This window comes from Mytilus galloprovincialis, chromosome 5 (assembly GCF_965363235.1).
Source record: "Mytilus galloprovincialis chromosome 5, xbMytGall1.hap1.1, whole genome shotgun sequence".
NCBI classification, from domain to species: Eukaryota; Metazoa; Mollusca; class Bivalvia; order Mytilida; family Mytilidae; genus Mytilus; species Mytilus galloprovincialis.
In genome coordinates, this window is record NC_134842.1 from 98,155,810 (window position 1) to 98,171,935 (window position 16,126).

The 16,126-nt window shown below is 31.9% G+C and overlaps 1 protein-coding gene across 1 annotated transcript; it reads left to right on the forward strand.

The window, feature by feature from the left end:
- Nucleotides 1-6,635: 6,635 nt before the first annotated feature.
- On the forward strand, nucleotides 6,636-14,906 carry LOC143076848 (nucleoside hydrolase-like). Its single transcript, XM_076252742.1, has 6 exons — nucleotides 6,636-6,746; nucleotides 11,288-11,492; nucleotides 12,313-12,487; nucleotides 13,478-13,594; nucleotides 13,928-14,070; nucleotides 14,523-14,906. Exons 2-6 carry the CDS (start codon nucleotides 11,310-11,312, stop codon nucleotides 14,850-14,852), a joined length of 948 nt encoding a protein of 315 aa, XP_076108857.1. The 5' UTR covers nucleotides 6,636-6,746; nucleotides 11,288-11,309; the 3' UTR covers nucleotides 14,853-14,906.
- The last annotated feature ends 1,220 nt before the right edge of the window (nucleotides 14,907-16,126 follow it).

The following is a 16,126-nucleotide window of genomic DNA, read 5'->3' on the forward strand; positions in this document are numbered from 1 at the left end:
TAGAAGACAGATTAATTTTTCTCAATAGAATTGTAACTGGTTGTGAGATTTTTATAAATATGAAATGTTGACAAGAATATAATTTTTGTTGTCAAAGGAATACTATTTTTTAGTTTTGTTTTATTCTAGAAGAATTGTATATTTGTAATAAGTAATATTTTTATTTGTATATTATAATTAATATTAATTCTGTTTTCTTGTAAAGATAATTCATTAGCAATATTTTTATAAATTTATAATGTTTTCATTTCATTTCATTTCATCTATATATAAAAGCATTTATTACATCAGGGTATGTGCATACTGATATTCTGTTTTTATCTTTTGTAATATTCTAAAATAATTGAATACTAACAACACATACATAGCTTTATATTTTGTGTAGACTGTATTTGATAAAGTACAAATAAAAGATTAAACATTTCCTTGCTTGACTCAATTGTGCCTTCCACAATATAAACAGAGGAAATATATATCAAGTTATTATTTCAACTTGGAATTATTTCTAATTATGGAATTTGCATAATTTATTGTGGTTCTGTCATTATAAATTGATAGTTTATAGATACCAGAACTAAAAAGAGTTCAAGAAAAACAAGTCTGATTGTTTGGTTTTTGAGATGCAATTTATTGAAAATTTGATTCTTCATACATTTGATTTAATACAAAAACTTAAAAAAAAAAAAAAAAAAAAAAGGATTTAAAAAAAATTCAAACATTTAAAAACTACTAGTACCTGCAATACAATAATGAAACAAACAGTAGTTGTAATTGTGCAAAATTTTGATTGACAGTAAATGGATAAAGCTAGAGGATTCTGAATACTGGTATTTAACAATAAATAAAAACATTATTTATTTAGATATGACAAAGCTGTTTTCTCTTAGTTCTGTATACATTGTTTTATATAATCTTCACCTATGGGCCAGGTGTGCTATTGCTATGAATTGGCATCCATTGCTGTTGTCCATTGTCTGTCGTTATCTTATACAAAAATCTTCTCTTTAACAACTGGGCCAATTTTAACTGCATTATCTGTGATCTTTAGGATATCTAGTATAAACGTTGAGCTTTTTGTTCCTGTCAATCAACCATAAGGGTATGCATAGTCTTATTAAATCATAAAGCTAGGCTTTTTTTTTGCCTTTTTATGTTGAAACACTTTTATAGATAAGTAGAAACTTAAACAGCAAAAAAGATCATCAATACACATTCAACAAAATGACATTATGAACAAAACCATTAAATGACCTCTAACAGGAGTAATTCCCTTCATAAGAATTATTTTCCTTTTTTGTAGCTTTTTGTTATAACCTAGGTGTGCACTTCAGATTTCAGTCGGGGCTAGAAGTAGTAGGAGATCTTCTGTTATATAAGCTAGAAATAACAGGTCGTCCATCTACTAGTATACAAGATTTCATTTTTTAATTCAACAGCTTATTAAGGTCGGTGCTAAGACATTCTCCATGTTTGATCCCATATTGGATGGCAAAAGTTGTTTAACTTCATTATACCATAATCCCCTTTGCCTAGATATGGCTCTCTGGTCTAATATATATGGCAGGGTCCACAGCTGTAAATTGACTCACGACCAAGAAGATCATCTGTAAGCTTGAAAGACCTGCTACATCGAAAGGCAGATTTTGCATCTATGAATGTGACATGACCTGATGCAGTGGTACTGTCACATCCACAGCTTCTTGTATATGCGCATATATTATACAGGATCAAATAACAGAAGAGTGGTGAACTTTTATAGTGTGAATTTTCTATGCAATCTGTTTCATAAGATGTCAATAAGTGCTCTCAGGTTAGTTCAGAGTAGGAATTACAGGGAATTTCCTATAAGCAGCATATATCTCGATAGTCTTTTCTTTTAAAGATTGGATGGCGAGTATATGCCATTTTCAGGAGTTCAGGGATATTTTTTTACCTCACCAAAGCTAGCTATAATTTGTTAGAAATACATGAGGTCTGATCCATTCTTAAGCTGATCAGCTACTAGCCCAAATACGTTTGGTGATTTATTTCTATAATGTTGTTGGTAGTTCTATGTATGTATTCTAGTGGAATTATTTTTTTTATTGATATTGGTATTCCCTAATTCCTAGATTCAGTTGTATATAATTGAGGGTTTATATACCTTAAGTTGTCTTTAAGACTGTTCACTGTTTAGTGCATTATGTGAAGCTAGATTATTGTATTATATGAAGTTTGATAATCATATGAATGTATCTAGCAAGTTGATTGTGAGTGATAGTGTTTCCCATATAAGAGGGGGAGGACAGGGGTAAGGGAGACGGGGAGAAAGGGGGTGGGAGAAAGGAGAAAGGGGGTAGGAGAAAGGAGAGGAAGGCTGGGAGAAAGGAGAAAAAGTTGGAGAAAGGAGAAAAAATAAAATATCTCTCCTTTTAAAAAATGATCTAATATTTCAAGAAAAAATATCTCAAAAGGAGATTTTATTCTAATGGTAGAAAGGAGAAAGGAGAAGAGGGTGGGAGAAGGGAGAAGGGTACCCCCTGTCCTCCCCCTCATATAAATGCTGATGTTAATTTTGGATTTAAAAATATTTGAGTTAGCTTTTCTCTCTTCAGCCCTCCGGAACTTTTCGGCTAGCTAGCTAGTTCTTTCTGCCCGGAACTTTCCAACATCGGAACAAAAGAGCATTTACACTTTCAAATGTAAAGAGTATAATTTCAACCTATACAGTGGCGGATCCAGGGGGGGGGGGGGTTCCGGGGGTGCGCACCCCCCCTTTATTTTTGCCGATCAATGCATTTGTATCGGGACATATGTTTTGCACCCCCCCCCCCTTTTGCCCTGGGTTAGCACCCCCCCTTTCGAAAATTCCTGCATCCGCCCCTGCTATACCTGTAGATCTATTTTAATACTATCGTGCGTTTTCTCTAACTGGATTTTCTTTAACCGAAACAGACGAATTATGAGTTGAAGAGCATGTGTTACGATTTTCTTAAGTTAAGTTTTAACTTATTTTTACTTAATATTGTCACCTTATCCCCCCTTCCCCCAATTTTTCGAAAATTAAATGAAAAGTAAAATCACAAAAATACTGAACTCCGCGGAAAATTCAAAGTCTTTTTTAAAGTCCCTAATCAAATGACGAAATCAAAAGCTCAAACACAGCAAACGAATGGAAAACAACTGTCATATTCCTGACTTGGTGCAAGCATTTTCTTATGTTTACAATGATGGATTAAACATGACTTTAAAGCAATCCAAACCTCAACTTGTATGCCAGTCGCATCAAATTCCATTATATTGACATCGATGTGTGAACAAAATAAACATATATATATATAATAGTTAAAATAGGGGTACAGCAGTCAACATTGTGTTATAATTTTAATCACTATAAAAACAAATAAATTATACGCAAAAAAAGAAGCACACAAAGACATATAGACAAGCATATCAGCAAAAACGCCATTTCCAAAAAAGATTGTGATGAAATATTCTAAAAAGCTCAACATATATACATATATATCAACGTTGACCTTTGCACTTTTAAACGCCTACATACGATACATTTTTTACTAGGAAAACACAAAGAGTAACATTATTATTATCGAGATTATAATAGAAGCACAACATGTCTATAAATGTGGCGTCATTACAGCAGATTTCAGTCAGTATGTAGCTAATCAGTGTATATAAAGTGCGAATCCAGCTAGTTCATTTTTACTGTTATATGCGGGTATGTCTATTGTAGAATAAAGGATCATGGAAAACTGTATTTGTTTACGTTTTGAAAATATCAAGTTAAAGGATTTTAAGTTAAGTTTTAACATATTTTCATTGTGATATGTCTTTATAATATACAAACATAGCATTAAACTTCAAATAAGTGTTATAAAAGCATCATAATATAGCATATCGATTATTGAAAGCGATCCATTTTAACTATAAATGCGATGAATTATCACTGTTAGTGCAGTCATTATTAATGTAGAATTTTCAAAGATGCGAGGAATTTTTATTGTAGAATTATGTGATAAATGCACTTGCAACAAATGAAAAAAAACTTAGTTGATGACTTTAGGATTTATGATACATGTATTTTCCAATTGAAATACAAACTCCTCATTCATTCTTCATCAAATATATAGCTTTTCAAACTTGTAACAAAAGCGATTCTCAAAATGTCATATTGTATTCTTCAGATTACGTTTCTCCTTGATTTTAACTTATATAGTGAATCACTGGAGCGTGACAGCAGCGGGCCCTCTTAAGCAGTCAGTGGGCCCCTACTAGATCCGCGAATGGATACTACCACAGAGGTAAAACCATGCACATTTGGGTTATTGTACACGAAATGCATGCTACAATTCATTTTTGTTGATTTTAAACCCTTTGGAACTCTATGTGGGCTATTTCAGCAACTAGGCAAAAAATCCCCAAACTTGATACATGGTCAGATTCAGCATGTCAACGAATTCCAAATATCTATATTAAAGGACTTTTGTCTATAAATTTGGACCCCACAAAATTGAAAAAGGGACCAAAAATATGAAAAAATGCATGCATCGGATACTTTTGTTATTGAAGGCATGACTGTAACAATAGGATGAATATACAAACATATCTTTTTCTGGGGTCTCATTGGGGGGTTCTGATCCCGGATCCCGCTTACTGTTTCGGCAGATTCCTGTATTCCGCTTATTGTTTTGTCAGATTCCCGTATCCCGCTTATACTATGCAGTTCTAATTTTTTGTAATTATCCGTGTCCCGCTAGACTTCATTTCCCGTTTTTCTCTACACAATCATTTGACTTTCACCTGTCACGCTTGCAAAAAATCGGCAATCCGGCGTGACGCTTATACCCAAATGCGACCCACTATTTTACTCTATTTTGACTCATATAAAGCCCATTATAAATATATTAAAAAAGTAGCGTAGATTTTTTCATCCCTTTTTATCCCGTCTCGTTTCGTTTTTGAGCCATATAGATGTCGTATGTGACAATGAGACAACTCTCCATCCGAGTCATAATTTATAAAAGTAGACCATTATACGTCAAAATACGGTCTTCAACATGGAGTCTTGGCTCACACCGAACAGCAAGTTATAAAGGGCTCCAGTGTAAAACCTTTTAAACGGGAAAACAAAGATGCAATCTATATCAAGGTGTACGTAATTAGTGGTGAAGTGTCATGGAAATGGATAAAAAAAAATAAGGATAAAGATCTCTATACGCTTTATAAGAAACTAAATGGAATACATTTGAAATAAATGTTATTTCTATTGAATTTAGTAGAGTGTTTTAAAACCAAACTTTTATCCGTAAGTTAAATTTTATCAAATCTTTCTCTTACTTTATCTATTATTTGAGCAAGTCGGCTAAATTAAGGCTTTACAGCTAATTTCCTAATGCATGTAAAGCAAAACTTTGGTTGGCTTGCTTGCTTTGTTTGTATAATTGTTTATACAAACTTTGTAAATAAGATTGACATTTTTAAACAATATGAATAGGCATAGTTTAACCTGTATTTTTAATATTTGAATTAAATTGGGTGTTATCATAATGATTATCCAATAAAAAAAGCAAGCAAATCAACTAAAGTCTTGCTCTACATGCTTAAAGAAATGAGCTGTAATAGATAAAAAAAATAATAATTATACAGTGAAAATGCACCGCATATACAATACTAATGATTCGCTCCACAGTTAAAATGAAAGAATAGTATCACTATTCGACAGTAAACATGACTAGCATTACGAAATCATCATAGTGGAATTTAGTTAAATATGAAGAAACTGAATGACAAAACATATTCTACGTTATACAACTTTAATAATTGTATTAAAATGAATATTTTTTACTGCAACAACATCTCACCTGTTAGTTATAAAGCACCTGCACGATCTGTTCGTGAAATGTCCTAAAAATTCACCTCTTTTGGTATATATTTCACAGTTGGATGGCTTTAGGCGCGATAAATCCCGCTCGCATCTCTTACTTTGTTTTATTAGTATTATGTATTTCTGAACATATACATTTTAACTATTTTTCTTCATTTTCTTCAAAAATTAAAAAAAGTTCGTCTGTTTATTTATCATTCTACATTAGACATTTATGGCATATACAGTAAAAATGATATTTTAGGATCCGCACTTTACATACACTGCTAATGGTAATATCTTTGGTTAGCTTGCTTGTTAGCTGAACCGTGAAGTCATTGTTAGGTAAGGTATACTACCCTCCTTTTAAAGTAGCTTAGTCCTACAGAGAGATAGATTTTTTATCTGTTGGGCTAGTCTTCTATTAAAGGAGGGAAGTTTACCTTACCTAACAATGACTTCACGGTTCAGCTAACAAGCAAGCTAACCAAAGATATTACCATTAGCTACATACTGACTGAAATCTGCTGTAAGTATATTTTGCATCCTGTTCTGTATACAATTATTGATTATCAGGTCGTACCTGGCCAAGATGTCCATGCTAAAAAAAAAATCCTTTTTTTACCCCATCCCCTTCCCCTCCCGAAAATCAAAGGATCAACCCCTTACAATATAATCTTTGTCTAATGACTGGAACATTGACGGGTTATAGATCTATAGTTTTTAAAAGATGTATTGAACGATAATGTATTATTTGTATTCACTCTTCAGTCAGTGCGTACTGAACATGCTGAAGTCTCCGAATAGGTTGATCACAGTGGATGATTGACGAACCTGTGATTGGATACTGACAATCCACATGTGATATACTGTGTATTCTGTTAGGGTAAAGTATGTATTTCATATGATGTATCAAAATATATATTGCTATACTACTTATTGTGATGACATTATGCATATCTCACTATGTTTATATTGTCGAAAACAACTCAAAAGAAATGACATGTAAACTGCTATTGATATATTTAGTAACCAGTGCTCAATTTTCAAATTCAGTTTACTACCTATATCTATTTAAAAAGAAAAAATGCCGTTTTAAAAGATTTTGTAAAGTACAGTAGTAATTTGGTAGAAAGAATAAATCGATAGTCACCACAAAAAGTAAGAGTTATAACTAGGTCGAGTATTAAATAAATGTTGTGTACAATAAAGTTATGGTGCGTCATGAGTGCTACTAGATACTATAGATAGATGCATGTATTAAATCAACACTGCTTTTCTGATAATTTTACATCGAATAACATTTGGGTTATAGTTATTCAAGATAAAAGGTATGAATTTGACAGAATACATGTGCAGATACAATAAATTACAATGACACAGATATAGCACTAGAATGATTTACATGATTACTATATAGATAATATAAAAAGAAGGTGACGTACTGAGTCCCCTTCTTTTTAACTATTTTATAAATGATCTAGTAGGTAATCTTGATAACAAACATACGGATCCAGTTGCTATTGGGGATACCTCTTTGAACATTCTTTTATATGCAGATGATATTGTTTTACTATCTGAAAGCAAAGAGGGTCTACAAAAATCTCTTGATATTTTACATGAATATTGTTCAACATGGAAACTACAAGTTAATACTGATAAATCAAAAATTATGATATTTAATTCTAATGGCAAGACATTGTTAAACCATTTTACTTATGATAATGCATATCTTGAAACAGTAACAAATTATTGTTACTTGGGTATTGTTTTAAAGTATAATGGCAATTTTTGCCTTGCTGTGAATACTCTAATGGAAAAAGCCAGGAAGGCATACTATAAAATAAAGAAAACTATAGGTCTCAACAACCCATGTAGACTTCTTGAAAAATTGTTTGATTGTTTAGTTACTCCCATTCTTACATATTGTAGTGAAATTTGGGGGGTGGAATCACATTTTAAAGACTCTGATCCATTTGAAAAACTTCATGTTAAATTTATCAAAGACATATTAGGGGTTCACTGTAAGGCATCTAATGATGGATGTCGAGCTGAACTTAATAGAATTCCCTTGAAAAATAAAATATTATATTCAATATTCAACTACCTGAACCATATAGTTTCTTCGGAAAATTCTTTGGCATATGATATATTCACTAAATCTGTAGATTCAAACCCTTGGGTCATAAAGGTCAAGAGTTTTTTGAATGAACTTGGAATGTCTTATATCATCAATAACTTTAATTATGTTAAAGGTAATTTAAATTCTATTAAACAAAGAATTAATGACCAATGTTTGCAAGTTCAAAATGCAAAATATTTGAATCCAAAAAGTTAGACTTTTTCAAAAGTGTCTACATAATGGGCAGAAGACCACCCTATGTTGATATATTAAAAAACAGAAGTGACAGAGCTGCAATATGTAAGATCCGTATAAGCGCTCATACACTGATGATTGAAAGAGGGAGACATCTAAATATTCCCAGAAATGAGAGATACTGCTCTGTATGTAATTCTGGTCAAATTGAAAATGAAAAACATTTTCTTTTACATTGTGAAAAATACTCAACTAAGAGGGACATATTTTACCATAAAGTTTCAAATATAATCGTTGATCCTACAAAATTTCAAAAACATGAAAATAATATAATCTTTTTATTAAATAATAATTCATACACAATCCTAAAATTAACTTCCTCTTTCATCTCAGACAGTTTGAACCTGCGTAAAGCAGAACAAACTCTATAAAATTGCTAATAATCATTGTTCATAATATTACATATTAATATTGTCATTATTTGCAATACTTAATATGTTTGACCAACTATGTAATTGATATATTTTTTTTTAATCATTTACTGTTGATGATATTGATATCGTTCGATGATATTGTTCTAAATATGCCTATTGATATTCTATGCATTATAACTATTTGTATACCAGTTGTATGGGCCATTGCCAATTATTGTAATTAATTGTGTTTGTGCCAATAAAATATTTGTATTTGTATTTATTTGTATTTGATAATAATTTAAAAAATAAAATGATGAAAATTGTGTTAATATGAATAAACTATATTAGAAAATGAATGAAATCTTAATCTAGACGAGATTTTCACTCTAGTCTAATACCTTAGGATGACCCACAAAATGTACATATATTGGAGATTGTTTAAAAGTTGTTAGTCAAGTAGAACAGTTGAATCATGTATTATGACATTAAGGTCAGGGTACAGTAATAAGGAAATACTGAGATGTATAATTGCGAACTTCTATGGCATTTGGTCTGAATGCTCGAGTCTGCGAAAGGAGTGTTGTCTCACATTGGTATAAAAAGTTCATAAATTTGTCTTAAAATGATCAAATCTCAAATGTTAAATAGTGCGTAGAATGTGTCCCATACTGACCCATGCTTGTGGTGTATGACCTTATATTTTACAACTATAGGTTGTTTGCCTGTGTGAGAGCTTTCACATGGTTATTATTACTTCTTCTTATATTTATATATATAATATGAGGCAGGCATTACCTGTAAATGGGGACGAAGTCTGTATGAATTATTTTTTTGTAACTTAAATATTTGTTAAAAAAATAAAACGGAAATACCGTAACGTTTCCGATTTTGGTTCTGTTGTTAGGGATTTTAGTTGTGACGTTATTTAAATTATGACGTCATATGCAATGTAAACAAAGAAACGCTTTCATCAGGTAACGTTTTTTCATAACAAAGAATTATTTTAAAAAATGAAATTGGTATTGCGTTCCTTCCTATTTATACTAGACTGATAAATATATATTTTACTCAAAGATTCATAACGAGACCGGAAAAAGGAAGTATATTGTAGATTTCTGCGCCGGTCCGGGATTTCAAAAAGGCGACAAAAAAAGATTTGAACGATTTTGAGTTCATTAGTACAATGAAAAATTCGGGAAATTTTCCCGAATTTTTTTATTTATTGAATTTTCTACTGTTATTGGCCGGGACTTCGTCCCCATAATATGAGGCAGGCATAACCTGTGAATGGGGACGAAGTCTGTATGTATTATTTTTTTAATTCAATCACGTTGATAAAAGAAACCGAAATACCGTACGTAACGTTCCCGATTTTGATTCTGTTGTTAGGGAATTAGCTGTGACGTTGTTTAAATTATGACGTCATATTCAATGTAAACAAAAGAAACGCTTCCATCAGGTAACGTTTTTTTCAAATCAAACAATTATTAAAAATGAAATTGTATTGAGTTCCAATCTTATATTTTACTAGACTGATACATATAATTTTCTTTTCAAAGTCTCATGCAAACAAGACAGATTTCTGCGCAAATGCGGGGAAAACCGGAACAGGAACTAGATCTGAAAAAAAAAAGTTAACGATTTTGAGTTCATTAGTAGAATGAAAAATTCGGGAAATTTTCCCGATTTTTTTTTTTTTTTTTTATTGATTTTTCTACCGTAATTGGGGACTTCGTCCCCATATAAAATAAATGTTGTTTATGTAATTTCGGTAATTTGATAAAAATCTGTGACAAAGATTATTGTAACTGAAACTTACTGCATTCCAAACTTCTAAACCAATCATGTTTGATTCTAGAAAAAAGAAGACATAAGCATGTTAAGGGAAAACTTAAAGAATGAGTGGTCCTCATGATTATGACGTTGGACGACAGTATTTTAAAAAAATCATTGGAGATACTCAATACACCTTATCGCTATTTGTCCGCCATTGCTAGAAATCACACAGGTTCCCGTAAAATTTTGACGTCATAAAACAAAATATCTGACGCCACAATGGAAAAGTGATTGTTGTTGACGTCAAAAGTTCAAGCGGCCGGGTCAGCCGTGAGTAGCGATAAGGTGTATTGACAGGGAGGCTTCAAAATAAAAGTTTTTTTTAAGTAACCTCTAAACGTCATTATTGTTTGGATTTTCTTTTGCGTATCGTACTGAGAGATGGGGGGGATGATGGTTTGGAAATTTTTATTGTATCTATATCTATATCTAGGTCTTTTTAATTATGTATTTGACGTTTAAAAGCTTAATTTAATATTAGAAATCGTCGATTATTACAAGAAACAGGTACATATATGTAGTTATATGCAGTCACATTTCTATAGACATAACATTTGTGAAATAAGTGTATTTAAGGCTCGAAAACTTGTCTTACATAAAAATACAACACAATATAAATCTTTCAGTTTGGAAGGCAATGAAACCATATCACCACTTTTTGAATTAATATAACTACCGGATTGCACGTTATGCGCTAACACTTTTAGGAAGTACTTATATTTATAGAAATTTATTCACAAGCACACGATTGAATAATTAAATTTCCCAATAATATATACCACATATGTAATAGAATAATAAGGACAATGATGTTGTACTAGTATACATTACTTTCTTATTATCTAAATCTCCGATTAGGATAATATAAACTTAAATCAAGATGGCGACGATGAAGATGATAATAGATGTGGACACTGGTGTAGACGACGCTTCAGCCATAATGTTAGCACTGTCCAGACCGGAAGTAGAGGTGGTGGCAATAACTTGTGTTAATGGCAATGTTGCAATTGATGACGTATGCCGCAATACTCTCAGAGTTTTGAAAGTGTGCAACAGACTCGATGTAAGTACATGTATATCATAAAAAGAAATGTTCTATTTCTTGGTCCTATGCCAATGGAAATTCTTTATTTTCACTGCGTTTAACGCTCGATGGGGGACTTTGGCGGGACTCTTAATTGCTATGTAATGAGTAGCAAGTATAATCTGATAGAAAACGCACAATGGACGTAGGCGCTCTGGAAGGGGAAGCAATTCTTGTTTAAATAACATTACCACCCTTCATGTGTTCAAAGATGATAAACGATTCAGGCCTAGTTGGTCTCTTTCACGTTTACCCAAAATTGCTACATAATTATTTTTTTTTAGTTTTGTTTAGCTCTATGTAAAAGTTACTTATATAATTGTGCTAGATATCGTGGGTACTATCCCTGGCCAAGTCAATTCAGGTTTCATATTCATATAACACATTTAAATTGTCCTCATCCTGATATGCGTTATATTTGCCACTGGTTGATAAGAACCAACGTATCATCATCCATAATATCCATTATATCTTTTTCTTTATATACCTCTGAGCAACCATGCGATTCATGAGAATCAACCGAATAGTCTTAATCAAGATTATTGAAAAAAAACAGCTTTCGATAATTAAAATTGTACATTGTAACCATATCAGCATTTATCAAATCCTTTCTCAATATTCCAAGATGATTAATTTATGAATAAATTGTTGCTCTTTAACTTGATTTCATTTTTTGGCCAATTAAACTTTTTGATTCGAGTATCACTGATTAGTCTTTTGTAGACTAGACGCCCATCTGGTGTAATAAAATATTTGATCATCTTTGATGAGGTTATACTTATATCATATTTGCTCGTAGATACCAGTTTACAAAGGAGCAGAGAAATCTATTTTGGGCGAAGGAGAACGAGCTTCACATTACCATGGCAACGATGGACTAGGCGATGCGCAGAATCACGAACCTGTAGATATTACCATGATTAAAACGGAACATGCCGTAAATGCTCTATTACAATTGGTTAACGAGAATCCAGGTACGTACGTATAGAGGCAAACAAGAGAATATATAGGATATATACAAGGATTGCAATTGACACATTGACTCATATGCTTCTCGTGGTTCATTATAAAAAAAGAAGTTGTGGTATGATTATAAATGAGACAACTCTCCACAAGGGACCAAATGACACAGAAGTTAACAACTATAGGTCACCGTACGACCTTCAACAATAAGCAAGCAATAAGTTTATGACAATTTTTAATATTCTATATAATGACAAATATATACAACGTAAACCCAAAAATTGTCAAGACCCATGCAGATGAAGGGATGAAAATAAGGTGCAAACATCCATCCTGTGAGTAAAAATCTGTTAAAGTCTCACAAAGTCAGGTACAAAAGTGGTACAGTAGGACAAATTAACGAACGGACGAACGAACGAATCACGTTATGTGTATCCTCCGCTTTAGCAGGCGAGCTAGAGTCACTTGTCTCACAATGTCATTATGTAAAAACTTACTATTCTCTAGATTACGACGATAAACCAATGGTCATACCAAACTACAATCTTAATATCGCCCCAGACCTAATTAATTTTCAAAAGAAATAAACATGCACTGCTGAAATCGAAGACATTTTGTGAAGGGTTTTATACAGAAAAACAAATGTAGAACGTTGAACATATTTGTTTTCTCTGTAGGCTATTGTTATGTATGTTTTAATCAACCTTTTTCATAGCCACTTGCTATCTTCGGATCTTCTCTAAAATGTTTTCTTCGAAACAAAAACCATTACTGTCATTATTGTGTGTTTAAAAGAATGCACCTATTTTGACATATGATGTTAGTAAAAACCTTCACTATATTATAACTTATAATTTCTAGTACTTGAAATCACCAGGTGTAGGATTTTCACACCTTCGATACCGTATGGTAATGTTGTAAGGCACAATTGGACAGATGAATTCAAGGGAACTAAGAAGAAAGATTACTCATTAATTAAAACTTGCAATTTCTGATTTTAGGAGAAATAACATTAGTGGCTTTGGCGCCGTTAACAAACATTGCACTAGCCCTTAGACTGGACCCTGATTTCGGCAGCAAGTTAAAAGAAGTCTTCATTATGGGAGGAAATATAGAAGGTATACATTATGTTAAGTGTAAATCATTACATAATTAATGCAGTATTTCAGATCAGACAAAAAAAAGAGCGATAAGTAAAATTCAATGAATCAGAAACCCCAAAACAACAAAGAAATATGCCAACATGCACCTGTTTATACAACGGACTCTTAATCGTCTTTCGTGTTTATATATTGAAGACAAGATCGAGCAAATATATGTCAAACTGCTCTTTGAATCTTTGAATCTTCTAACAAGATTTATATAATAAACACATACTCGTTAACACCAGAAGCGGATAATTACAACCTCCTCGACACGTGGTTATTAAGATCACTTTTTATTATTTTAAGGAAAAGGAGGAGATAGACTTGGAGCTGAATTTAATTTCTTTGCTGATCCAGAAGCGGCCTATGTCACATTACAAGAGCTCCATTGTCAAACTACGATTGTTTCCTGGGAACTGTGTAAATCTGTAGGTGCAGGTGTTTCTTGGGTAAGTTATATATTTGTGATTTTGAGGGTCAACTTTTACACGACAAGTTTTGTTTTACGTTAACACATCATAAGGTAGTATAAAATCTATAAATCGCCTCCCTGAAAGTGATTTATACAATGTAAAGAATACGTTTTATATTTGATCTATATACAACTTTGAATTTAATAATAGCTTTTCGGATAGCTTTTCGGATATATTTGGTACTCATTCCAAAACAATTCTATTACAAAGAATAAGCACCCTCGTAAGTTTGATAATCTTATTTATAATATTGGATAATGATTATCTATGAATTGTATTTATGTTCTTAAAACTTCTGGAATCCCTCCTATGTTTTAGTTTATAATTCAACATTTATTTTTATTTATTTAAATGGAATTAAATCATTATGATTTCTTAAGAAATTTGATGAAATGGAAAACAATTTCATGGCTGGTTTCATTTCACAGGATTGGTATAATCAATGGGTTGAGGTGGACACTAATAAAGCACGTTTCTTTAAAAATATCTGCCGTATGACAGCTGAACGGAACAGAAATATCATCAAAACAGAAGACTTTTCGTTGTGTGACCTATTAGCTATGGCATTAGCTATTGATAATAATATAATAACGGAGTATTTACATGTATGGTCAACTGTGGAATTGGGTGGAGTTCATACCAGGGGTCAGCTAATTTCTGACTGGAGAAATAAAACCAAAAATCCTCCAAACGTCAGAATAGTAAAGAAATTTAGTATCGAAAAAGCTAAAGAATACTATATGTCCATGGTTCTGTAACCAATGTAAGTCTGTAGTTTATACTCTTTGAATAAAGTTTAGACTGTCAAACAATGGTAATTTTTTTTAAAATGTCTACATTAAATGAAAGACAACCATAATAATTGATCAACAGCATCATTTTTCATGTCACAAGTAATATGATTGGTACCTAAAGCAGGACCTTCTCTAATTTTGTTGTGTCTTGGTTTAGTACATTTCGTTAACGTATGGTTTCTTATTGCTTCCTTGGTATCTTACATTTTTCAAAGAACATGTTGGTTTTTGGTTTGTAGTTTTGGTTTCATATTGGTTCCAAAGTTTCTAAGTATTTATACAACCCGGAATTTCTTAGAGTTGTGGCTTTGATCGTTCAAATCGTAGGTAAATCCAGGACAAGGTCTTCGGACAGTGATTCTTATATATTTTTCAATTTTATTTCATCCTGTTTCTTTACATACAATTTGCTGTCATTGAATTGAACTTTTTTTTAATCCAGAAATACTATTAGTTTATCGACGAGTTTATCAAATCTCGTAATTTAATTAAGAACATACAATCAAGATTAAAACATATAAGGCGTAGTGCACCTGGTATCAAATATGTTTACTTCTAAACAAAGAACTCACGAAAAGCCAAAGCTCAAATGCATATGGCCATCTCTATATATCTTGGCATTTTCATGTCCCACTGCTATTCAACGAATGTTTCTAGCGATTTATTTCATATCGCAATGAGCTAGTAAACAAAGTATGCTGGAAATAAAAGCACAAGATATGTTCATTGAATAGCCTGGTTCAATAGACACAATACCTAATATATAATAAAACCAAGTCAGCCTATATTAACTTTTTAAAATGTTGTAACCTCTGTTTTGACGACGGCCACAATGACACTGAGGAATGAATTTCAACTCTTTTAAGTTTTCATCAACTCTTAAACAAAACATGTCTATCATATTTCAAACTCAAATTTAAATTTGGGGACATTTTCTCCATAAAACATAACATAGAAAACGTTCCAAAACAGAGGATTTCAATTTAAGTTTAAAACGTATATACTGTAAATTCTGAAATTATTTTGTGTATTTATTATGTCGATTTTGATGTTAAGAATAGACAAAAATACGACATCGATAATTCAATTGAGGAAAATCTGCATAAAGTTATGTGTATCTGATATCAAAATGCGAGTTTCTTTTTATTTTGCGATACTCATCAAGTCGTATTAATCTCATTAATTAAAACCTCGCAATAATTTCTGAATTTACAGTAACAGGTACCGCTTCAGTATAT

Excerpts from the sequence above, each read along its gene's own strand:
- LOC143076848 (XM_076252742.1), top strand. The coding sequence starts at position 11,310 with ATGGCGACGATGAAGATGATAATAGATGTGGACACTGGTGTAGACGAC. Across the intron at positions 13,595-13,927 it reads TATGGGAGGAAATATAGAAG|GAAAAGGAGGAGATAGACTT; the intron begins GTATACATTATG and ends TATTATTTTAAG. Across the intron at positions 14,071-14,522 it reads TAGGTGCAGGTGTTTCTTGG|GATTGGTATAATCAATGGGT; the intron begins GTAAGTTATATA and ends TTCATTTCACAG.